The sequence below is a fragment of the Bombina bombina genome, chromosome 1 (genome assembly GCF_027579735.1).
Source record: "Bombina bombina isolate aBomBom1 chromosome 1, aBomBom1.pri, whole genome shotgun sequence".
NCBI lineage: Eukaryota > Metazoa > Chordata > Amphibia > Anura > Bombinatoridae > Bombina > Bombina bombina.
Window position 1 is genome coordinate 1,552,000,595 of NC_069499.1, and position 24,309 is coordinate 1,552,024,903.

The 24,309-nt window shown below is 39.8% G+C and overlaps 1 protein-coding gene across 4 annotated transcripts; it reads left to right on the plus strand.

Moving 5' to 3' along the window:
* The first annotated feature begins 1,719 nt into the window (after positions 1–1,719).
* On the plus strand, positions 1,720–24,286 carry LOC128655463 (uncharacterized). Of its 4 annotated transcripts, XM_053709078.1 has the most exons (16): positions 1,720–1,858; positions 3,611–3,721; positions 4,209–4,284; positions 4,628–4,784; positions 4,971–5,016; positions 5,282–5,340; positions 5,531–5,566; positions 5,875–5,927; positions 8,901–9,033; positions 15,647–15,843; positions 15,921–15,966; positions 16,056–16,121; positions 16,203–16,262; positions 16,331–16,413; positions 16,998–17,092; positions 24,077–24,286. In XM_053709078.1, exons 1-16 carry the CDS (start codon positions 1,822–1,824, stop codon positions 24,109–24,111), a joined length of 1,290 nt encoding a protein of 429 aa, XP_053565053.1. In that variant the 5' UTR covers positions 1,720–1,821; the 3' UTR covers positions 24,112–24,286. The 4 variants fall into 4 exon arrangements, with proteins under 4 accessions (XP_053565053.1, XP_053565062.1, XP_053565069.1 ...); XM_053709087.1 differs by lacking the exon at positions 16,998–17,092; XM_053709083.1 differs by lacking the exon at positions 3,611–3,721 and having other exon boundaries at positions 1,806–1,858.
* Positions 24,287–24,309: the final 23 nt, after the last annotated feature.

Sequence of the window (24,309 nt, forward strand, 5' to 3'; positions counted from 1 at the left end):
GCAACCAAGGGGGCAAAGTGACTGCTGATTTGGGAAAACATACTTGGTGGGATCAACCTTGGGGCTAAGGTTGAGCTTTTGGGGAGACACTCTGTTATTCCCACCTACCACGTGTGGCCAATCACTTATAGGATGTCCGGTAATTTTATGGAGTGCTGTGCCCTATATAGTTACAAACTACATTGTACATTTGTGACTATATGGTCTAAAAATACATTGCCCGTTTAGTTATGTCACTCTGATAGGATTACTTATGCTGCAGTGACTATATAGTGTCAAGTTACCTGGTGTCACATTACTGTATGTCAGTAAATTGTGTTACTATATGGGATCTAGTTGTTTTTTTTTGTTACTAACACCAAATGTTTAAAGGGACACTGAACCCAAAATTTTTCTTTCGTGATTCAGATAGAGCATGCAATTTTAAGCAACTTTCTAATTTACTTCTATTATCAATTTTTCTTCGTTCTCTTGCTATCTTTATATGAAAAAGAAGGCATCTAAGCTTTTTTTTCTTGGTTCAGAACTCTGGACAGCAGTTTTTGATTGGTGGATGAATTTATCCACCAATCAGCAAGGACAACCTAGGTTGTTCACCAAAAATGGGCCGGCATCTAAACTTACATTCTTGCATTTCAAATAAAGATACCAAGAGAATAAAGAACATTTGATAATAGGAGTAAATTAGAAAGTTGCTTAAAATGTCATGCTCTATCTGAATCACAAAAGAAAATATTTGGGTTCAGTGTCCCTTTAAAGTAACATGGTATCGTGTTACAAAACATCACAGAGTTGTGTTATTGTCTGTATTAGACATACATCTACCCAGTAATATCACTTGAGTTCCCAGCTGCCACTGTGTGCTCCTTTACGCTCCTAAGGGGCATGCAAAGCATGTCTTAAAGATACTTAGAGGGGCATTGTACTGTAAAAAATGATCTTCTTTAAAATGTTCCCATTGATCCATATTACCTGCTGGGGTGTATTAAATTGGTTACAAATAGTTCCTTTACCTTTATTTTGTTATTTCAAATAGCTGATTTTGACTGTTTGAACACCATCTATACTAAAAATATAAATAGTTTTGTATTCTCTAAAGAAAAGATATGTAAACAAGAATCAGCAGCAGCCCTGTGGGAATGGGAGTGACAGATACTAAAAGGTTAATTTTCAATTGCTCTCTCTAGGTATTATCCTTTATGTCTAGACAAATATAAGATAAAGAGGCATATGTGGAGATAAATAGAAAAGGGTGTCTGCTTTTCTGCAACCTCAGCCTGTTTAAATGGGCTGTGTTTTCAATGCAAAACAGATATTCCATGTGCAAAAATAAACGTAACGGAGCTATTTCCAATACTAGCCAAACTTTTATACTTATTTAGATCTTCACCCATTATGATTGTGCCATTTCTGAACCAGGCTGATTAACCAGGAGGAGATTCATTTATAATGTAAATTGTTACACTGGATCATGATCAGAGGAACAGATCTTAATTATGTGTCACACCTGATCCCTTTGTACTCGTCCCTTTTTTTTTATTCTATATTTACCACGTTTATGTCACTTCATCCAACACATAACCAAGCTACTTCTACACGCAGTGCAGTTCGAGGATGAATTTGTGCAACTAATGAATTACTGTATATGGACTGATTCCAGCGTTATATATTTCATCTGGGTCAGTCCACCTTTACAGTCGATAGGGGGCACCGTGTTACTTCTACTTGTTTGCAGTCACTACAAAGTTGCACGGGTTAAATATAACCCCTCCCTTTTGCAAATGGTAGATCCATATTGTTTGCGGAAGAGTCCGATTCAGCATGGCAGGCAAGGAGCCGCTGCTAGGAACACTGAAAGGTATGAGAGTAACGGGGTCCATTCATGCAAGGGACGCTGAAAGTTGTGAGAATAGGGGAGGTTTCGAAATGGACGCCGAAAGGTGCGAGAGTAAGAGGGGCCCATTACAAGGGACGCTTAAATGTGCGAAAATGTATTGCCAGTGACACTGAAAGATATGAGAGTAGGAGGGGTACAATGCAAGGGACGCGGCTGAAAGGTGAGAGAGTAGGGGAGATGCAGTACCAGTGACTGAAAGGTAGGAGAGATGTATTACCAGTGACTGAAAGGTATGAGAGTAGGGGAGATGCAGTACCAGTGACTGAAAGGCATGAGAGTAGGGGAGATGCAGTGACTGAAAGGTAGGAGAGTAGGAGAGATGCATTACCAGTGACTGAAAGGTATGAGAGTAGGGGAGATGCAGTACCAGTGACTGAAAGGTAGGGGAGATGCAGTACCAGTGACTGGAAGGTAGGGGAGATGCAGTACCAGTGACTGAAAGGTAGGGGAGATGCAGTACCAGTGACTGGAAGGTAGGGGAGATGCAGTACCAGTGACTGGAAGGTAGGGGAGATGCAGTACCAGTGACTGGAAGGTAGGGGAGATGCAGTACCAGTGACTGGAAGGTAGGGGAGATGCAGTACCAGTGACTGGAAGGTAGGGGAGATGCAGTACCAGTGACTGGAAGGTAGGGGAGATGCAGTACCAGTGACTGGAAGGTAGGGGAGATGCAGTACCAGTGACTGGAAGGTAGGGGAGATGCAGTACCAGTGACTGGAAGGTAGGGGAGATGCAGTACCAGTGACTGGAAGGTAGGGGAGATGCAGTACCAGTGACTGGAAGGTAGGGGAGATGCAGTACCAGTGACTGGAAGGTAGGGGAGATGCAGTACCAGTGACTGGAAGGTAGGGGAGATGCAGTACCAGTGACTGGAAGGTAGGGGAGATGCAGTACCAGTGACTGGAAGGTAGGGGAGATGCAGTACCAGTGACTGGAAGGTAGGGGAGATGCAGTACAAGTGACTGGAAGGTAGGGGAGATGCAGTACCAGTGACTGGAAGGTAGGGGAGATGCAGTACCAGTGACTGGAAGGTAGGGGAGATGCAGTACCAGTGACTGGAAGGTAGGGGAGATGCAGTACCAGTGACTGGAAGGTAGGGGAGATGCAGTACCAGTGACTGGAAGGTAGGGGAGATGCAGTACCAGTGACTGGAAGGTAGGGGAGATGCAGTACCAGTGACTGGAAGGTAGGGGAGATGCAGTACCAGTGACTGGAAGGTGAGAGAGTAGGGGAGACACTGAAAAGTTTGAGTAATAAGGGGATATTTCTCTAGGGACATTGAAAGAAGGAAGAATGGGGCAGAGAACCACTGCTGGGGACGATAAAATGATGAGAGAATAGTGAGCAGCAAAGTATGGTAAATTATGAGAGAATAGGACTGAACCACTGCTGGGGACGATAAAATGATGAGAGAATAGTGAGCAGCAAAGTATGGTAAATTATGAGAGAATAGGACTGAATCACTGCTGAGGATAATGAATGGCTAGAAATTAGGTGGGAACAAGTGCAGTGGTCACTAGCAGGGAAGAAGGGGTGCTAGATGTCGGAGTAAACATGAGATATGCTAAAAGTTGGGGAATTCGGTTAGTTGGGTCACTAAGGAGCTGACACATGGAGGAGAAATAATTTGATTGGTTAGATGTGAAATAGAGGTTGGGGCTATCTGGAGAAGAAATTGATCACTATACACTTCTCTATCACATTTTGCTATAGCCTGTGTCCTGGCTCTGCAGGCAGCTGGCTCAGACCCAATCACAGATGACTGTCCACATGTGACCCCTCTTTGCGACGTAGTGGAGATGATTCTTCGCAAAGGACTGAAGAGTGAGTGACTGTCTAAATGTAGGGGAGTTGGTAATCTATTTGCCAGGGTAACCACAGCTAAGCTAAAGAGGTAAATTGTTCTGTTAATAACCCTAGCAATGCTGTTGACTTCGACCAGATTGGTAGCCTGGAAGGGTTTAAAGGGACAGGGAAGTCGAAATTAAACGTTCAGGATTTAGAGTCCATAGTTTAAAAACCATTCCAATTTACTGTTATCAAATGGACCTATTTTTCTTGGTCTCCTTAGTTGTGACTTAGCTCCTATCATACTGAAGTTTTATGATTCAGACAGCATATCAAAGTTGCTTTATTCTCTTGGTATCCATTGTGGAAGGAGTAGCAATTCACTACTGGGAGAATGCAACTTTCAGGTCCCTTTTTAATTGTCCTTTTATTATGGGGTGGGTAATGATATGTAGTTTCAGACAGACAACTGAAGAGGGTAGTGCTGGGATCTGCTTATCCCTGGACTCTTTTCTTCTATCAGGTGCAGTGCTAGGATTAAAAAAACGTGACTTCTGGGACTGGATTGAGGAACTGCCCATGCATGATACCTGCGGCAGGTAAAGACGAGAGAGAAGCATGCAGGGGTTACAGGTGCCTGAGGGTAATGAGGACTCACAGGGACCAGGAATGTCTGAGGGTAATTGGGGGGGGCACTGGCATCAGAAATGGCTAAGGCTAATTGGGGACACACTGACATCAGAAGGGGCAGAGGGTAATTGGGGACTCTTGGGACCAGAAGTGTTTGAGGGTATTTGGGGACAAACTGGGACCAGATGGGCCTGGGGGTTATGGTGGACTATAGTTTTCAGAGATGCCAGAGGATATTTGTTTAAAGGCCAAAAATCTGTTTGTTTTGATGGATATTATCAGCCCTGTTATTAATGTGTGTTTTTCAATTAGGGTTTCACATTTGTCAGTCATGGTAGAGAAGACCAGAGCCTGCCCCAAAGTAATAAATACTCAAGGACGGGGGCGGTACTTCCTGCGCATGGCTCTTAACAGGAAGTCACTGGCATTGGCGATCCAGCATCTGCTACACACTCCAAAACTACTGGAGGTGATATAACATAATCTGAAGTTTTACATTCAGAACACAGTTACTCTTAAACATTCACTATGGTAGCCTTTTTACGATTTTCCCTCAGAATAAGTGTCAATGTTCTCAGCAGCACATTACACCACCAAGAATATATTAATTCCATTAAAATAATCTTCTTTCTAATGTGAGTTCCCTCATTTCTAGTGGTACGATCCGCTGCTGTCTGTCCTGAGAAATGAGGAGCATTTTGGTAATGTTATGATTTTGACCCTTCTACCCATTTTTCCCCTATAACTTTAATCCACATTGTCTAAGGAGCAGCTGAGTCTCTGTATTATCTGCCCAATCACTCTTCTAAACAATCTGGGCTTAACACCCATCATTGTCATGCCCTCTTCTCTACCCATTGTCCTTCACTTGGTGGCCACCTATCTGCTCATTATCTTTCACTTGGTGGTACCCACTGTGCACACATCAGTTATGTAATAGTCCTGTTGTCCTGTGTCTCCCTTCAGAGCCTTTCCTTTCCATCTTGCTGGTGATCTCTCAGAGCGATTTCTTATTGGATCTGCAGGTAACTGTTATAGGGTGTATTGGAATCCAATTAGAGCAGCACAATAAAATGTAATCTTATTACAGTCCCAATACAGTATGACTTGCCCTCAAATTTGCTATATCGTCTATCTGCTGTTCGAAATTCTTATTCTCAACAAATGTGATGTTACACCTGGTTAATGTAACACACGGCTTTTGTTTGTTTGCAGAACTCTAGCTTCCTAGACGAGAGCTGGCTCCTGCCGGTACGTGCTGCATGTCTGCTGACCATAAGAGCTTACAATCTAGGTTACATTGTATTGTTAAATACATGTCTGGATGAGGTTGTACTGTATCATTACCTTATAATAGACACATGGGGATGTTATTTGATCAAAAATGTAACAAGGTTGTAGCTACGGTTAAATTGCCTATGCGCCACACTTGCCTTTTTTAAATCTTTTCCTATCTCTATTCCTATTGATTTGTGAATTTCTTTTATAATCAACCGATAAATTCACACACCTGTCTTGAGTTAGTATTTCTAAGAAATGACAGCCTGTGTTGCCTCTAGGTGTGTGCTGTGTATCAGACTGTACCATGCCGGGAACTGGGAATGGTTCTTAGGTAAGAATTCTATCAATTATAAATTGTCCTAATAATAAAAAGAAATATTTGCAGTGTCTTTTCACTATTAAAGGGACAGTAAAGATTAAACTTCCATGATCCTGACGGAGCATATCAGTTAAAAAACAAACACTATTATCAAACTGTGCACAGACATTTTCTGTGCTCTCTTTCAGAGACACTAGCTCTATGTGCAAGAGTTTACAGCATATACGGATAGTAGTCTTTGATTGTCGCATGATGCAGGGAAATGCTAAGAAACTAAAATATATCAGGAAAAAAATCTACTGCTCATTTGAAATTCCAAAAAAATTGGTACCAATTGTCTTTTAATTATGCATTTATTGATTTCGATATTCTGCTATATTTAAAGGGGCAGTCAAGTGCAAAATAAACTTTTCATGATTCAAATAGTGCATGTCATTTTAAACAACTTTACTATTTGCTTTTATCACTAAATTTGCTTGTTCTTTTGGTATTCTTAGTTGAAAGCTAAACCTAGATAGGCTCATATGCTAATTTCTTAGACCTTGAAGGCCGCCTTTTTATGTGAATGCATTTTGACAGATTTTCACCTCTAGAGGGCGTTCATTCATGTGTGTCATAGATAACATTGAGCTCACGTACGTGAAATAACCTAGGAGTAAGCACTGATTGGCATTTAAAGTCTGACAAAAGAACTGAAATAAACGGGCAGTTTGCAGAGGCTTAGATACAAGGTAATTACAGAGGCAAAAAGTGTATTATTATATATGTAGCTTTGCAAAACTGGGGAATGGGTGATAAATGGATTATCTATTGTGTTGACTCTCCCATTAATGGACCTTTTACATTTGCCTTTTCTTCTGGAATAATATCAGAACTCTGATCCAGCAACGCACTACACAGTGTTACCTTGATCATTTTATATCTATTCAAGTGGCTACACAAAAGAATATATATTTGTGTGATGCAAAAAATGCAAATTCTACTGCCATAATGACAGTTGTAAATTCTTATAAAATATTTTATTTTGTATGCAGATTTTTGCTATTGTTGATATATGCTACAGATATATGTATATTTGAATATATATATATATATATATATATATATATATATACACACACGTGTGTGTGTGTGTATATATACATATACATAATATATATATATATATATATATATATATATATATATATATATACATACACATATATATATATATATATATATATACACATATATATATATATATATATATATATATATATACACACACACACGTGTGTGTATATATATATATAATGTTATGACTTTAAAAGTTCATGATTCAGAAAAGAGCACATTTTCTTCATTCTCTTGTTTATTCCATTGTTGAAAAGCAGGAAAGTGCATGTGTTTGCAGCACGGGTAGCAGTTTTTTTAAATGTGTGCTCTGTCTGAATCCCAAAATAAAAAGTTTGGTTTTCATACTCCTTTTCCTATAAAGGGATAGTGAACACCTTGTAAAAGCGAGATAGAGGAGCCAAGCAGGACTTGCTAATGGAACAAACAAATCTAGCTACTTATATTCATGATAAGTTCTGCTGAAGCTGGTCAGGGACAAATATGTGGCAGGTTTAGGCTTGTGAAGTATTCAGACTTTATTTAGGGATGCAAAATTTTACAATCTCAAATTGTTTACTTTCCATTTAACTAACTAACCAGTGACAGCTAATTAATGTCTAGCTAGCATTCCAAACTCTGTCCTCATTGGTACAGACTGGTAACTAACTAGTAACATAACTAAAGACACAGCTGTCTCTCTGTGACATCATCTATAACAACGCTGCTTTTACTATGTTGTGATGGCTGCTGTTGTTTGCTCAATCACAGCAACAACCAAAAAACTAGATTTTCTGTGTAATATCTCTCGGCTGTTATTATAGCTTATGTGCCCTACCCCCGGTATTTACACTAAATCATGTAGATCTCTCTAATAACTGTGTCACCATCTGGTTGGTTTCTGCAGTAGAACACACACACACACACACACCCCTCCTACTCTAGATATCTGCAGGGCATTCAGTCAACCCTATAATTTCAGCTGATGGGGCGTGGTGGACTCAGAAACTGGCTTGACCAGAGTTCACAAGAGTAACGCCCTTGCCACGCTTATTTAAAGGAATGTAAGGAGGCAAAAATGAAATGTTCTAATTCCTTAGAGCGTTATTTTGGTGCACTCCTACTTGCCTGTACCTACGTGTTTAACTTCCACAAAAGCAGTTTAAATAATAGTAAAAATCTGCTTTAAACTGGGAATGGAGTAACCACCACTGTTTGGTTTAGGATCTGCTTATTGTAACTGTGTTTAACCCCTTTTACAGGGGGCTAAACACATGTATAGACACTAGTGCACTGGATACCTAATACATGTCAGCTTCCTTAGGTCTATGTGCCATATGATTATACTTTATTGGAAGCTCCTTTGAATGAATCTAAAACTCATGGTGCAATATGATTAGATCCAGTGGACATGAGCTTTTAATTTTTTTCCACACGGTTAAAGGAACACTAAATAGCGTCAATGCACATGATCCCCACTATGTGTAAATGCATAGGTGCTTGTTAACATACCCCATAGTCTTTGTTTTTGCTGGTAGGTCAATAGTATAGAATGTAGTGGATAAACAGCTGGGGGGGGGGGGATTTTATTCTTTGACCTGGCAGCACAATGCCTTTAGCCACACTCTCTTCATGCTGCTTTGATGACTATTGCAAAAAATACTTCTAGTGTCCAAGGGTTGTGAGATCCTCACTACAACTCCAGCAATAAGCAGTGAACAAGGTATCGCCCACTGCAGACAATGGGGCAGCTGATTTTTTTTTTTTTTTTTGTGCACAAGCACCCAAAGGGGTAATAATAGTGCATTTACATATAGAAAGGATCACCAGCATTAGCACTATTCCACTTTATTCATGGCACTTAATCTTGGTTGTTCTCTCTCTCCCCAGGTACGTGGAGGGACGAGTATTTGTGGTAGAAATCCTGCCGGGCAGTCAGGCAGAGATAGATGAGATGGTGCTGGCTGGAGATGTGATCGATGAGATAAATGGAGTATCGCTAAGGAATGCACTAAACGGACAGGTGAGATGCACTGCAGTATTTTTTTTTTTAGACTCGTGAACAGCTTCTAGTGAGGTTAATGCCACTCAGGATAGGGCTATAACAGCCACATGCTAATATAGCAATCTGTACTATAATTGCGTTTGTAATGTCCGTCGGCAGTTGCGCATGCATCCTCAATGGAATGTTGGCAGCACGAGGACAAAAGGATGCCATTTTCGCAATCCACTGGACTAAAAAAAAAACTAACCGCCCGCATCAAGTATTAAAAACAAAACAAAAAAAAACAAACAAAAAAAACACCGCCCGCACGAAATATAACAACAACAAAAAAATCCTACACGAAGTATTAACTCCTAAACCGCAAAATCCCTACATAGCAATAAACCTATTTACCCTATAAACCCCTACATCGCAATAAACCTATTTACCCTATTAACCCCTAAACCCCTACATCGCAATAAACCTATTTTCCCTATTAACCCCTAAACCGCAACATTCCTACATCGCAATAAACCTATTTTCCCAATTAACCCCTAAACCGCAAAACCCCTACATCTCAATAAACCTTTTTAACTTATTAACCCTTTAAACCGCCAAAACCAACAACGCAAATTACTATTTAAATACCTAAGTACAGTACACTAACCTAACACCCCACTAAGTAAACCCAAATTGCCTAATCTAATTAATTCTAAAGATAAAAAAATAAGTTTACAAAAAATAAAACTAACATTACAGAAAATAAAAAAATAAAATTGCCAAATTTTATCAAAACTAAACCTAATCCCTAAGAAAATAATAACACCCCCTACTCTAAGAATAAACTACCAGTAGCCCTTAAAAGGGCTTTTTGCAGGGCATTGCCCCAAGATAATCAGCTCTTTTTCAAGAAAATACACAAAGCTGCCCCTAACAGTAAACCCCCCCCCCCCAAATAAAATAACCTAACACTAAAAAACCTAAACTACCCATTGGGGTAATAGGGCATTTAGCTATTTTTCTGCCCATCCCTAATCTAAATAAAAACCAATCCCCCCCCCCCAAAAAAAAATAATCCTAAATCTAACCCCCAGGTTGGTACACACGGTTCCTGAAGTTCGGCGGAGAAGGTCCTGTTCCAGGCGGTGAAGTCTTCTTCCAAGCGCAACCTCTTCTTCTTACAGGAACATCCTGTGCGGAGCTGAAGACCGGCGACCGCGGAGCCATGGAGCGTGGAGGATCCTCTTTGTACGATCTCCGCCGTACACTGAATTCAAGGTACGCGATTAAAGATGGTGTCCCTTGAATTCCTATTGGCTGATTTGATTCTTCCAATTCAAATCAGCCAATAGGATGAAAGCTACTCAAATCCTATTGGCTGTTCAAATTAGCCAATAGGATGAGAGCAAGTGAAATTTTATTGGCTATTCAAATCGGCCAATAGAATTTCACTTGCTCTCATGCTATTGGCTAATTTAAATAGCCAATAGGATTTGAGTAGCTTTCATCCTATTGGCTGATTTGAATTGGAAGAATCAAATCAGCCAATAGGAATTCAAGGGACGCCATCTTTAATCGCGTACCTTGAATTCAGTGTACGGCGGAGATCGTACGAAGAGGATCCTGCATGCTCCATGGCTCCATGGTCGCCGGTCTTCAGCTCCGCGGTCTTCAGTCTTCATCTCCGCTCTGTGTAGGATGTTCCTGGAAGAAGAGGTTGCACATGGAAGAAGACTTCACCGCCTGGAACAGGACCTTCTCCGCCGAACTTCAGGAACCGTGAGTAACCAACCTGGGGGTTAGATTTAGGATTTTTTAAGGTTTTTTTGGGGGGATTTGTTTTATTTAGATTAGAGATGGGCAGAAAAATAGGTAAATTGCCCAAACAAATGCCCTTTTCAGGGCAATGGGTAGTTTAGGTTTTTTAGTGTTCGGTTATTTTATTTGGGGGGGGGGGGGTTGGTGGGTGGGTTTTACTGTTAGGGGGGGCTTTGTGTATTTTCTTGAAAAAGAGCTGATTATCTTGGGGCAATGCCCTGCAAAAAGCCCTTTTAAGGGCTACTGGTAGTTTATTCTTAGAGTAAGGGGTGTTTTTATTTTGGGTGGGTCTTTTTTATTTTCATAGGGATTAGGTTTAATTTTGATAAATTTGGTAATTTGATTTTTTAGGTAATATGGGTTTATTTAATGGGGTGTGTTAGGTTGTGGGGTTGTTAGATTAGGGGGTGTTAGGTTAGTGTACTGTACTTAGTTATTTAAATAGTTATTTGCGTTGTGGGTTTTGGCGGTTTAAAGGGTTAATAAGTTAAATAGGTTTATTGCGATGTAGGGGTTTTGCGGTTTAGGGGTTAATAGAGTAAATAGGTTTATTGCGATATAGGGGTTTTGTGGTTTAGGGGTTATGTATATAAAGAAATATACTTAAAGTAGATATAATTTAAAGAGAAGAAACTTTGTATTTAATTAGGACAGTAGTTTGTCTAATTAGAGTGTGGCTATTTCTGTAGTTTATTATATAGAAAATATTTTTGATATATTTAAGATAGTAGTCCATTAAAATTATAGTATTGCTACACCTGTAGCTTCAATTTTTATATAAAAAGAAAATTTATGCTTACCTGATAAATGTATTTCTTTTTTGACACGAGTCCACGGATCATCTTAATTACTAATGGGATATTCACCTCCTGGTCAGCAGGAGGAGGCAAAGAGCACCACAGCAGAGCTGTTAAATAACTCCTTCCTTCCCTCCCACTCCAGTCATTCGACCGAAGTTAGGAAGAGAAAGGAAAAGCCAAGGTGCAGAGGTTTACAATAACCCATAACCTGTCTAAGAACAGGGCGGGCCGTGGACTCATGGTGTCAAAAAAGAAATAAATTTATCAGGTAAGCATAAATTTTCTTTTCTTTTTTAAGACACGATGAGTCCACGGATCATCTTAATTACTAATGGGATTCAATACCCAAGCTAGAGTACACAGATGATACGGGAGGGACAAGACAGGGAACCTAAATGGAAGGCACCACTGCTTGAAGAACCTTTCTCCCAAAAACAGCCTCAGCCGAGGCAAAAATGTCAAATTTGTAAAACTTTGAATAAGTGTGAAGAGAGGAACAAGTTGCAGCCTTGCAAATCTGTTCTACAAAAGCTTCATTTTTGAATGCCCATTAGGAAGCAACAGTCCTTCTGAAAGGAGCCATAACTCTCTCAGGAGGCTGATATCCAGCAGTCTCATATGCAAAACGTATGATGCTCTTCAGACAAAAAGAAAGAAAACTAGCCGTGTTTTCCTGAGAAAACCACAAACAAAGAAGAAGACTGATGAAAGCCCTCAGTCGCCTGCAGGAAAACTTCAAAGTACGGACCACGTCCAAATTGTACAAAAGTCTTTCCTTCTTAGGAGAAGGATTAGGACACAAGGAAATAACAACAATCTCCTGATTAATGTTCCCGACAGAAATAACCTTAGGAAGAAATCCTAAGTTAGTACGTAAAACGACCTTATCTGAATGGAAATAAGATAAGGAGACTGATACTGAAATGCAGAGAGCTCGATAAACCCTAGAAAAAAGACAAAATTCTATAAATCCTATCTACTCCATGAGTAGTCCATGGATTCACACCAATATATTTACGTCATATCCTATGATAAATTTGACTAATAACAGGCTTTTCGAGTCTGAATCATGGTCACAATGACAGTCAGAAAAACCCTTCTTGGATAATAAGTGTTCAATCTCCAAGCAGTCAGTTCCAGATTTGTGTGAAGGTGGAACCCTTGATTAGAAGGTACTTCCTCAACAGAAGTCCCCAAGGTGGCAGAGATGGCATGTCCACCAGATCTGCATACCAAATCCTACAAGGCAAAGTCGGTGCTATAAGGATCACCGAAGCACTCTCCTGCTTGAGTCGAACAATGGCCCAAGGAAGAAAAGCAAACGGAGGAAAAAAACAAAACAAAACTGGAGAACACTTCCAGATGGAGTTCCCACTTCCCTGGATGAAAGGACTGCCTGCGCAGGAAATCCGCCGACATGTTCCACCCCTGGGATGTAGCTCGCCAACAAGCAGCAAGAATGGGCCTCCGTCCACTGAATTATTGTGGACACTTCTGTCATCGCTAAGGAACTCCTCGTTCCTCCCTGATGATTGATTTGATCGACTGGAACCTGATAAACTGGACCGAGGCTAACTGAGGCCAGGCCAGAATAACATGGGAGATCGCTCTCAGCTCCAGAATGTTTATAGGAAGAAAAGACTCTGGCTAAATCCAAACCCCCTGAGCCCTTAGGGAGCCCCAGACTGCTCGCCACCCTAGAAGGCTGGCGTCTGTTGTCACAAACGCCCAACATGGTCTGCAAAAGCAGGTTCCCGGGGAGAGATGATATAGAGACAACTACCACTGAAGAGAATCCCTTGTCTCCTGCTCCAGTAGTATTCGAGGAAATAAATCTGGATAATCTCCGATCCATTGCCTGAGCAAGCTTAACTGCAGAGATCCAAGATGGAACCGAGCAAACGGGATGATGTCCATTGCCGTCACCATCAGCTCGATTACCTCCATGCACTGAGCCACTGAAGGCCGAGGCGTGGACTAAATGACTAAACAAGTATAGATAATCTCTGATTTCCTGACATTCTGTCAGAAAAATTGTCATTGATATGGAATCTATTTTGGTTCCCAAGAAAGTTACCCTTGTCATGGGACTAAGGAACTCTTTTCCAAATTTACCTTCCACCCGTAAGACCACGGGAAGGATAACGCCAAGTCCGTGTGAAATCTTGTTAGCTGTAAGGATGGCGTCTGGACTAGAATGTCAACAGCGCTCCCAGAGCCTTTGTGAAAACTAAGAGCTGTGACCAAAAAAGAAGGGCCACGAACTGGAAGTGTATGTCCAACTAGTGAATGGCACCTGCAGGTACACGTCCTTTAAATCCACTGTCATAAATTGACCCTCCTGGATCAAGGGAAGAATGGAACGAATAATAGTTGTCATCTTGAAGGAGGGTACACTAAGAAAATCTGTTTAGACTCTTGAGATCTAAAAAGTGGTCTGAAGGTTCCCTCTCTTGGTAACTACAAACCGATTGGTATAAAAAAAAAACAGACCCAGTACCTGTATTGGAACTGGAACAATCGTTCCCAGGTCTGAGGTTTCTCTTACGCAGTGTAAGAATGCCTCTCCTTTCGTCTGATCTGCAGATAATCTTGAAAGCAGAAACCTGCCTCTGGGAGGAAAACCCAAAGTTACCAACCGGCCGGGAAAAGTATAATAACAATAATATAAAAGCCCTAGTGACTGTTGCAACGCTGCCCGATAAATCCCAGGGTCTGCTGCTACATTGACTCCTCGCCCAAATGTCCCCTATGTCTAATGGGAGACTATGCGATTACAATTAGGCATGTCCCATGTACAAAGAAATAAAGTGTCTCCTTTATTTACTTGTGCATGGGTCCAGATAAAGAGTCTCCTTTATCTCTGAGACTCCATTTCCATTAAGCCCTAGCGCTTTCTACAACGCTGCCCAAATGCCCCCTATGTCTAAGGGGAACTATGCGATAAACATGAGGCTCGTGTATAAGTAAATAAAGAGTCTCCTTTATGTTTGAGACTCCTGAAGCCCCAGTGCCTGCTGCAAAAACTGCCCAAATGTCCCCTATGTCTAAGGGGAAACTATGAAAGAATGAGGCTTATGTTTAAAATAAATGAAGTGCCCTCAACCTTTTTCTGAGACTTTCCAAATCCCCCTAGAAAAAAAGTCAGCACTTACCTCATTTTCTACCTGGCAGCAAGGCAGATTCCAGGTTTAAGAGGTCCTATCCCTCCCATGGACCTGAGAATGAAGAGAAAGTCCTGAGTTAGAATCTCTCAGGTTTTCCAGAGGCAGGGCAGCATCAAAATATGGGAGGAGCAGTGAGATTTATGTCCCACAAGTTCCCATTGCTCTAAAGCCACCAAAAGCTCTACTGTAGAGACTGATATGGACTACGGCTACACCGTAAAACAAAGCAGCACACTCTGGCACTACTTTAAAAATAATAAACTCTTGATTGAAGAATCTGATCTAACACCTCACTTTACCTCTTCCTATCACTAACGTAGGCAAAGAGAATGACTGGAGTGGGAGGGAAGGGAGGAGCTATTTAACAGTTCTGCTGTGGTGCTCTTTGCCTCCTCCTGCTGACCAGGAGGTGAATATCCCATTAGTAATTAAGATGATCCGTGGACTCATCGTGTCTTAAAAAAAGAAAGAAGAGTTACAAAATACGTTGTTTCTACATCTGTAGTTTAAAAAATAATTGGACTGCCCTCTGGGCAGGCTTATTTACTTGTAACAAATAATGTGAAATATTAATATATAACCCGCATTCAAAAATATGTCTGAAGCATCTGGGTCTTCCAACTACCAGATATATGAGGAAAGTGCAACACCGAGTATCTGCACAAATCCGTACATTTGTGTATTGTACTTATTTTCTATTAAATGCTGCTGCAGAAAGAGCCAAATGCCTTGGTCCCCAGCAATATTCTGCATTTTTCTCTAATGAATACATTTGCCTACTACAGAGGGTAGAGGAACCTGCTATTGCTTGGTGAGAATAGTGTTCCATACAAGGCCATGCTGTTCAGATCTTTCTCTTATCCTCAGGCTGGAACTGTGTTGAACAAATTGAAGGGCGAGCCTCTGGTCTTCCACTTAATCCGTTGGCGCTGTAAGAACGGGGAAGTGTTTCGTCCCCTGTTGACCTACCTCAGGGAAGTAAAGGAGAAGGTACCCAACTTCCAGCTCCAGCAAAAACCAAGAAGCCAGGAGAAAGCACAGGACAGACCCCAACAGGATGGCAGGTAGGTGCCAGTGGTAGGGGAGATCTTTTACTGCAAGAAGAACGCTCCTCGCTTTACACCCGGTTTTCTCTTCACAGAATCATGTACCCTGTAAATTACTTAGGACAGGCAGGCGTTGGGCAGGTGATTTTCCATCCATTGCTGGTCTAATTGGCAAAAGCTAAAACATTAGCCTGCAGAACAATGCACTTATCGTTTGTATCTTTTTACAGTATGGAGGCAAAGAAGTCTTAGAAATTGGAATCACAAGGGTGCGAGAGCTGAATTGCATCCCAAGGGTGAGGATATGCTTTAAAACGTTTCTGTTCTCTAAGCTGTTGAGTCAGCGGCCATTATGCTAAACAGTTTGTCTTTTACAGGACAGCTTGTTTGATGTCAAAGAGACAGAAGTGATAGTACAGGATAAAGTGACATCAGAGGTAATGACTTACTGGTAGGCCCTGTACCAGGGACTGAAATCCAACATAACTATCATTTATTGCCACAGGTGATGTTTAAGTACTCATACCCTGACGTTTCCAGTGTAGGACGCCGGGTAGACAATAGAAAGGTCTTTGCCATCTGTGTTGTGTAAGTAGTGTGACATTTTAGCCTTCTGGTCTGTTTGCCAGGGGTCACATTAGAGACACTTAAAGGACCAGTAAACACAGTAGATTTGCATAATCAACAAATGCAAGATAACAAGACAATGCAATAGTATTTACTCTGAATTTCAAATTAGTAGCAGATTCTTTTCTAACACATTTCAAAGTTATGTATATTTCCACTCTCCCTGTACCATGTGATAGCAATCAGCCAATCACAAATGCATATAGTATAGTCTGTGAGTTCCTGCACATGCTCAGTAGGAGCTGGTGACTCAAAAAGTGTAAATATAAAAGACTGCACATTTTTTTTTAATGTAAGTAATTTGGAAAGTTGTTTAAAATGACATGCTGTATCTGAATCATGAAAATTTAATAAAACCTGAGTGTCCCTTTAAATTAAATCCCTATAAAATGTAAAATAGGCATGCTCTTCCTGTAATTTACCTCTACAATTTGTTTTTCCACTCTATACTGAATGGCTGGGGTGCATATTTAGGACATAAGATTTTCTTTCTTGATTGACCTATTTAAGCGCGTACAAAACTGTAACTTCACTTTCTGTTCTAGTAACCAAGCAGAGCACCCAGGTGACTCATCATTCAACTGCTTGGTGTTTGAAGCATCCAGCCCAACAGAATGTGAGGAGATTATAAAAAGAATAGGTGAGTTGAAGCCCATACTTTACCCTCCAGATATCAAGCGCTTATCTGGGCCATCACTTATGAGCATAGGACTTTATTGTCCCTTTAAATCATATTTTTAAACACCTTGTAATAACAAAAAGGATGTTAGTGTTTTAAAAACACACAAAATTCTTGTAATCATTTTTAAATGTGCCTTATTTGGAGGAGCCTATATATGCTTGAGTGTTCACACAAGCCTATATATGCTCCTGTTATAGAGACAGTCAAGTGAAAATTAAACTTTCATGGTCCAGATAGGACATGCAATTTTAAACAACTCTTAAATTCACTTTTTTTGCAGTTGTTTTGAGTTAAAGCCAATTAGAGACAAGGATTAGCCTTGAGTAGTCAGCAGGGTGCATTTCAAATTCTGAGAATTACGGAAACCATCATTTTCAGAACTTATTCATATGAAAACTAAACATTTTGTATAAAAATCTGTTTACTGTGCTTTTAAAGGGGCAGTCAAGTCAAAATTAAATGTTCATGCTTTAAATTTGCTTTGAATTCGTAGTATACTTTGTTTAAATCCATACCTAGGTAGGCTCAGGAGCAGCAATGTACAACTGGGAGCTAGCTGCACATGTTAAGCTAGCTTCCAGTAATGCAATTCCTTTAACAAAGGATAGAAAATGAAGCAAACAGGAGTAAATTGAAAAGTTCTAAAATTGTTTGCTAAATCATAAAAGAAATTTGGGGTTTCATGGCCCTTTAATTACTAACAGGATAACAGCAACCAGTGAGACCTGAATTAATTTAAAGGGACAGTTAACGGCTTGTAATTACAAGACATTTGTTGCTATAATCAGACAAGTCTAAAAGGCAGTAGCTGCTTGAGTACATGGTCTTTTTTATACCTAGAAACTGCAGGATCTCCAAATCCTCCTAGAAGGCTATGAAAGCCAAAACTTTCCTTTCAGAATTCAGAGCATGTGGTTTTAAACTTACTATTTTTCTTTGTTCTCTTGGTATCTTTTGTTGTAAAGCAGGTGCTTAAGCGCCTGCCCATTTCTGGAGCACTAGATGGTAGCACTATTTCCTGCCAGGTAGTGGTATAGGTGCCTACCTAGGTATCTCTATAACACAGAATACCATGGGGAAAAAAGCAAACTTGGTAATGGAATTAAAACGGTATGTTGATGTTCTGTCTGAATCCCAAAGGAAAATGTTTTGTATCCCTTTAAGTATGGCGTCTGCACTTCCACTATATGCAAGTTCTTAGTTGCACACTAGTGACTCATTTAAGGGCTAGATTATAAGTGATTCGCAAAAGACATATATATTGACAGGGAACACAGTTCCCATAGACTGCTATATAAAGGCACTTTTAGGTGCCATTTTTTCCCTAACGCCTGCCAACTGTAAGCCTCATTACTGCTTTTTGCAAGTTTTTATTTAGTTACATATTTTATTTTTTTAATAAAAATTCTTTAGTTTTGGGGGTTATTTTGTGTAGTTATATGTAATAGAAAAACACACACCACTGTATTTTGGGGAACATTTAGAAAATTAACCAGAGGTCTGGTCATTTTCTGAGTGCTAATTGCTTGCGGTAGCAATAACCAGCCAATTGTAATGGCTGGTTATTTATTGTGAGTCGATAAATGAGTTCTCCACTTGTAATCTAGCACTACATCGGTTATTGAGCAGTTACACAATAACGGGAGCTACCTAAACCCATGACAAGCTAGCTCCCAAAGCTTACCTAGGTAGGTTTTTTGGACAAACTAATTAGGTTAAAGAATTAAAATGTATTAAAAAGAAAAAAAAAAGTTATGCTCTGAATGATGTAATGGTTTTGTGTCCATTTTCTGCTTCCAATTTACAACCCAAACAAGGTTTTATTCTAGATACATTTTATTTCCACCTGCAAAATAGGTCTGAAAATTTAGCTTGCTCTCTACCAGAGAGGTTTGGGATGATTTAGTTTAGGTGATGGTAAACTCTCCCCTTTTTAAAATCAGATACAGAATGTTAGTCATCTGGAGTTTAAATCAATCAGTTGTAATGAAGTTGCACTATAGCTTACTTTAAAGATCTGTAATTTAAAATGCTCTGCTGCTCACTTCAAATTAATTTTCTTTTTTATGACACGATGAGTCCACAGATCATCTTAATTACTAATGGGATATTCACCTCCTGGTCAGTGGGAGGAGGCAAAGAGCACCACAGCAGAGCTGCTATATATAGCTCCTCCCTTCCCTCCAACCACAGTCATTCTCTTTGTCTACGTTAGTGATAGGAAGTGGTAAAGTGAGGTGTTAGAATAGATTCTTCAATCAAGAGTTTATTATTTTTAAAGTAGTGCAAGACTGTGCTGCTTTGTTCTAGGGTGTAACCGTTGTCCATATCAGTCTCTTCAGTAGAGCATTGGTGGCTTTAGAGCAATGTGAACTTGTGGGACATAATTCTCACTGTGCCTCCCATACATTTATGCTGCCCTGTCCTTGAATGTCTAAGGGAAAAAAGAAATACTCAGTAATTTTTATTTCCACAGGCCAATGTGAGGGAGAGGCCTCACAAGCCGTGTGAGCTGCCTTACTGCCGGTAAGATTTCGAAGGTAAGTGCTAATTTTCATTTCTGTGGTTTGGCACTTTACTTCTTACATGGACACAAGAGGACATTATCCCTAGGAGGGATAGGTCATAGGGCAGTTTATGCAGGCACTGGGGACTTGGAGAAATGGCTCTTATATTTAGGTTTGGGGCATACAGTTTTTGACAGTATAAAACTATTCCCATATTTATATATGGTGGTGGTTGGCAACTCCCTACGGCTTTAGTGTAGTTCAAACAGCCGGTTGGGAGGTTAGATTTGTCTAGGATTATTTATTTTTTCTAAGCCTGTTTGGTGCAATCCTACTCCTGACAGCCTCATTTACATATACTAGCCAACCGGGAGTTCTTAGCAAACACCACCATGATGGAACTATCTGCTCCCACCCTCAGAGGAGGATATGGTTTGCAGACTTCTCTGCACAGTGGGGAGGTAGTCTGGCTGGGCGAGCTGAGGCAATGTGAGACATACAAAGGATCTTAAAGACCGCTATGATGGAAGTTATTTGTCAGACGGCACTTTCTTTTCTAAGGTTTTAGCCGCCCGGGAAATTTATTTGGATATGCCCATGATGGGCGGAGCTAATCTACGCAGCATTCTGGCACGCTGTGTTCATAGCTCTTATCTGATATGGAGCGATGGTGGGTCTCACATTTCGTTTTGAAAGCCTTATTTAGGAGTGTGAATGAAGGATATACCAGATGGGTATTATGTTAGTTCCCATGAATAGTTGGTTTCTCTTCCGGTGGCAAACAAATCTCAGCAGGACTTAGCTGAGGTTTGGGTATGTTGGAAAGTCAATTTGTAAATACATTTCACTAAAATAAAGCAGTTTATTTTATCTTTTAAAGATGCAGTAACACCAAACATTTTTGTTGATCTAGCGGTGAATACAGCGGTCCAGGAGGCCCTTCAACATGTGATGTTTTGGATGTTAATAAAATAGATATTAAGCAGAGTTAGGATGTTGCTCTTAACATTTAAAGGCACAGTAACTCTAGAATATTCAATTTATTTTTTATTAAAATGTGAAAACATTCTTTATGTTGTGATATTAATGACCTTTCTATTCCTCGTGCATGGAGAGGATTTTACAGGTCAGTGATGATAATGACCTTTCTATTCCTTGTGCATGGAGAGGATTTTACAAGGTCAGTGATGATAATGACCTTTCTATTCCTCGTGCATGGAGAGGATTTTACAGGTCAGTAATAAACCTCTTTTTCAGAGCTAACATTGTCTCAGATGCTGTTAAGATAAGGGGCATTATGACAATGTTCTATACATTAGCGTCCATTCAACCAGTGCCCTGCGCTTCCTCCACGGCTCCTCCTGGAGTTACCTTGCAAGACATTTTAACTAGACGGTCTCTAGTGCGTTGACGGCTTTTTCCCATGCTGCAGATAGAGCGCAAGAGGAAACATAAACAATTCAGTGAGCGAGGTTCCTGTCACGGTTGTTACTATCTCAAGGTCCCCTCCCAGATGTGAGGAAGAGGATACTCCGGTAGCATCTGGGGATAAAATCAGTTTCTTTCATTCAAGCAGGATTTTCAGACTCTGTCAGAGACCATGATTCAGTCTCGTAAGCCTGTATTTTAGAAGGTTTTACCTTAAAGGGACACTGAGACGATTTTTTTTCTATCGTGATTCAGATAGAGCATGCAATTTTAAGTAACTTTCTAATTTACTCCTATTATCAAATTCTTTTCATTCTCTTGGTATCTTTATTTGAAATGCAAGAATGTAAGCTTAGATGCTGGCCCATTTTTGGTGAACACACTGTTGTTCTTGCTGATTGGTGGGTAAATTCACAAAACAAGTGCTTTCCATGGTCTGAACCAAAAAATAGTTTTGATGCCTTTTTCAAATAAAGAAAGCAAGAGAACGAAGAAATTAATAGGAGTAAATTAGAAAGTTGCATGCTCTATCTGAATCACAAAAGAAAAAAAAAATCAGGTTCAGTGTCCCTTTAAGATATGGCATTAATATTTCTATGGGTCTGAATCCAAGGGCTACTTATGGTGTAGAGTGGGGATAAAATAGATTTTTGTCTTCTCTCCAAGAGGAGTTGGAGAAAGGTTTATCAGCTAGTTCCCTAAAGGGTCAGATCTCTACCCTATTTATTCTGTTACTCAAACTGCTGGCAGATGTTCAATCATTTTGTCAGGCCTTGGTTAGGATCAGGCCTGTGTTTAAGCCAGTTACTCCTCCATGGAGTCTGAATTTAGTTCTCAATGTTCTTCAAATGGCTTTATTTAAGCCTATGCATTCCTTAGATATTAAGTTTTTATCTTGGAAAGTTTTATTTCTTGTTGCTATTTCCTCTCTCGTAGAGTATCAAACTCTCGGCATTGCGGGATGAGTCTCTTTTTCCATTCCGATAAGGTGGTTTTACGTACTAGATTAGGATTTATTCCTATGGTTGTTTTCTGATCGGAACATTAATCAGGAGATTGTTCCTCCTTTGTGCCCTAATCCTTCTCAGAAAGAACGACTTCTGCACTATTTGGATGTGGTCCGTACTTTAACCCTTTAATGACCACATCACTTGTCCATTTTCTGTCCATTTGGGACCAAGGCTATTTTTACATTTTTGCGGTGTTTGTTTAGCTGTAATTTTCCTCTTACTCATTTACTGTACCCACACATATTATATATCTTTATAACTTTCTAAAGATACCATTATTTTCATCATCTTATAATTTACTATTAAAAAAAAAAAAAATCACTTTTTTAACTTTGACCCCCAAAATCTGTTACACATCTACAACCACCAAAAAAAAAAACCCATGCTATAGTTTTTAAATTTTTGTCCTGAGTTTAGAAATACCCAATGTTTACATGTTCTTTGCAAGTTATAGGGCCATACATACAAGTAGCACTTTGCTATTTCCAAACCACTTTTTTTTCAAAATTAGCGCTAGTTACATTGGAACACTAATATCTTTCAGGAATCCCTGAATATCCATTGACATGTGTGTGTATATATATTTTTAGAAGACATCCCAAAGTATTGATCTAGGCCAATTTTGGTATATTTCATGCCACCATTTCACCGCCAAATGCGATCAAATACAAAAAACGTTCACAAACTTTCGGTTTCTCACTGAAATTTACAAACAGCTTATGCAATTATGGCATAAACTGTTGTAAATTCTTCTCTGGGATCCCCTTTGTTCAGAAATAGCAGACATATATGGCTTTGCTTTTTGGTAATTAGAAGGCTGCTAAATGCCACTATGCACCACACGTGTATTATGCCCAGCAGTGAAGGGGTAATTTTAGCTGTAGGGTAGTAGACAACCCCAAGTATTGATCTAGGCCCATTTTGGTATATTTCATGCCACCATTTCACCTTTCTGCCAGTACATATCGAGGCATCACTGCAATAACCGGAAAGCAGCAGGATCGCTGCCAGCTGCTTTCCACACCGAGGACGTACAGGGTATGTTCTCAGGCGTTAACTGCCTCAGTCGTTAAGGGGTTAAAGTTTTATCTGCAGGCAACTCAGGACTTTTCTTTGCCACCTCCTGCTGACCAAGAGGTGAATAATCCTATTAGTAATTAAGATGATCCATGGACTCAGTGTGTCAAAAAAGAAATTTTATCAGGTAAGCATAAATTCTTATTCTGTGACAGTGTTGTCTAATTAGCACTCCATATAATTGCATGGTTTTAGTTTGAGCATTGATTAGACAACAAGTCAAACCTTTAGCTCATGGAAATATTGACTTCTGAAGTGGCCAGCTTAGCAGTGGGAATTTGAATTCCAGATCTACATTAAATTTATAGTGCATGTTTGTTACAACTGATGAATTAAACTCAAATACCACTAACATTCTAGATTTGATTTTAAAGTGAATGTAAACCGACGTGTGTCTGGCTTTTTAAAATCCTATTAAACACAGGGGCACTTTCATTCATCAACATTTACATTTCAGCAGTTTGGGTAAAATACTTATATCTTTCCTTCTTGACAGCTGGAACAGCAATCCCCCCCCCCCCCCCCCCATCTCTATAGGTCAGAAATGAAGAATCTGGCTTCCTCACAGCCTGGCCTCAGGAGGAGGAAGCCAGATTCTTCATTTCTGACATGCAGCAGGTGGGAGAAAAAAAAAAAAACCTCATGTCAATGTTTACATTCACTTTAAAATCAAATCCGGAGTTACAGATTGGATGAACAGTTTTTAGAAATAGCAGTGGGCACACAAGTTAATTAAGGGTTAGCTATTTGATAGGATTATACTGGTTTGTGTTTAAATGGGGACAGAAGTCTATTGCATTTTTTTTCTACATCTAAACTGTTTTATATCCCAATCTTGTTTAACATTTTATAAAGCAATATGTTCATAGCCGATATACAATCTGACACCAAGTTTTCTAAAATGAGGTCTTGTTTTTCAGCTACTGGCTTTAAGCACACAGAATGGTTTGTGTGAAGACATCTGATAAAGTCAGACAGGATATTGCACTATATTGATCAAGCCACAATATTTAGAGCTTCCAGGAGGGGGTTTAGAGCTGTGATTTCTTATTTGGGTGTAAATAAGGAAGAGGTTATTTTTATACAGAGATTGATTCACTTTTTATTAAAAAAAATAAAATCTGTTATAATGGTGTAAACTTCATTAACAAAA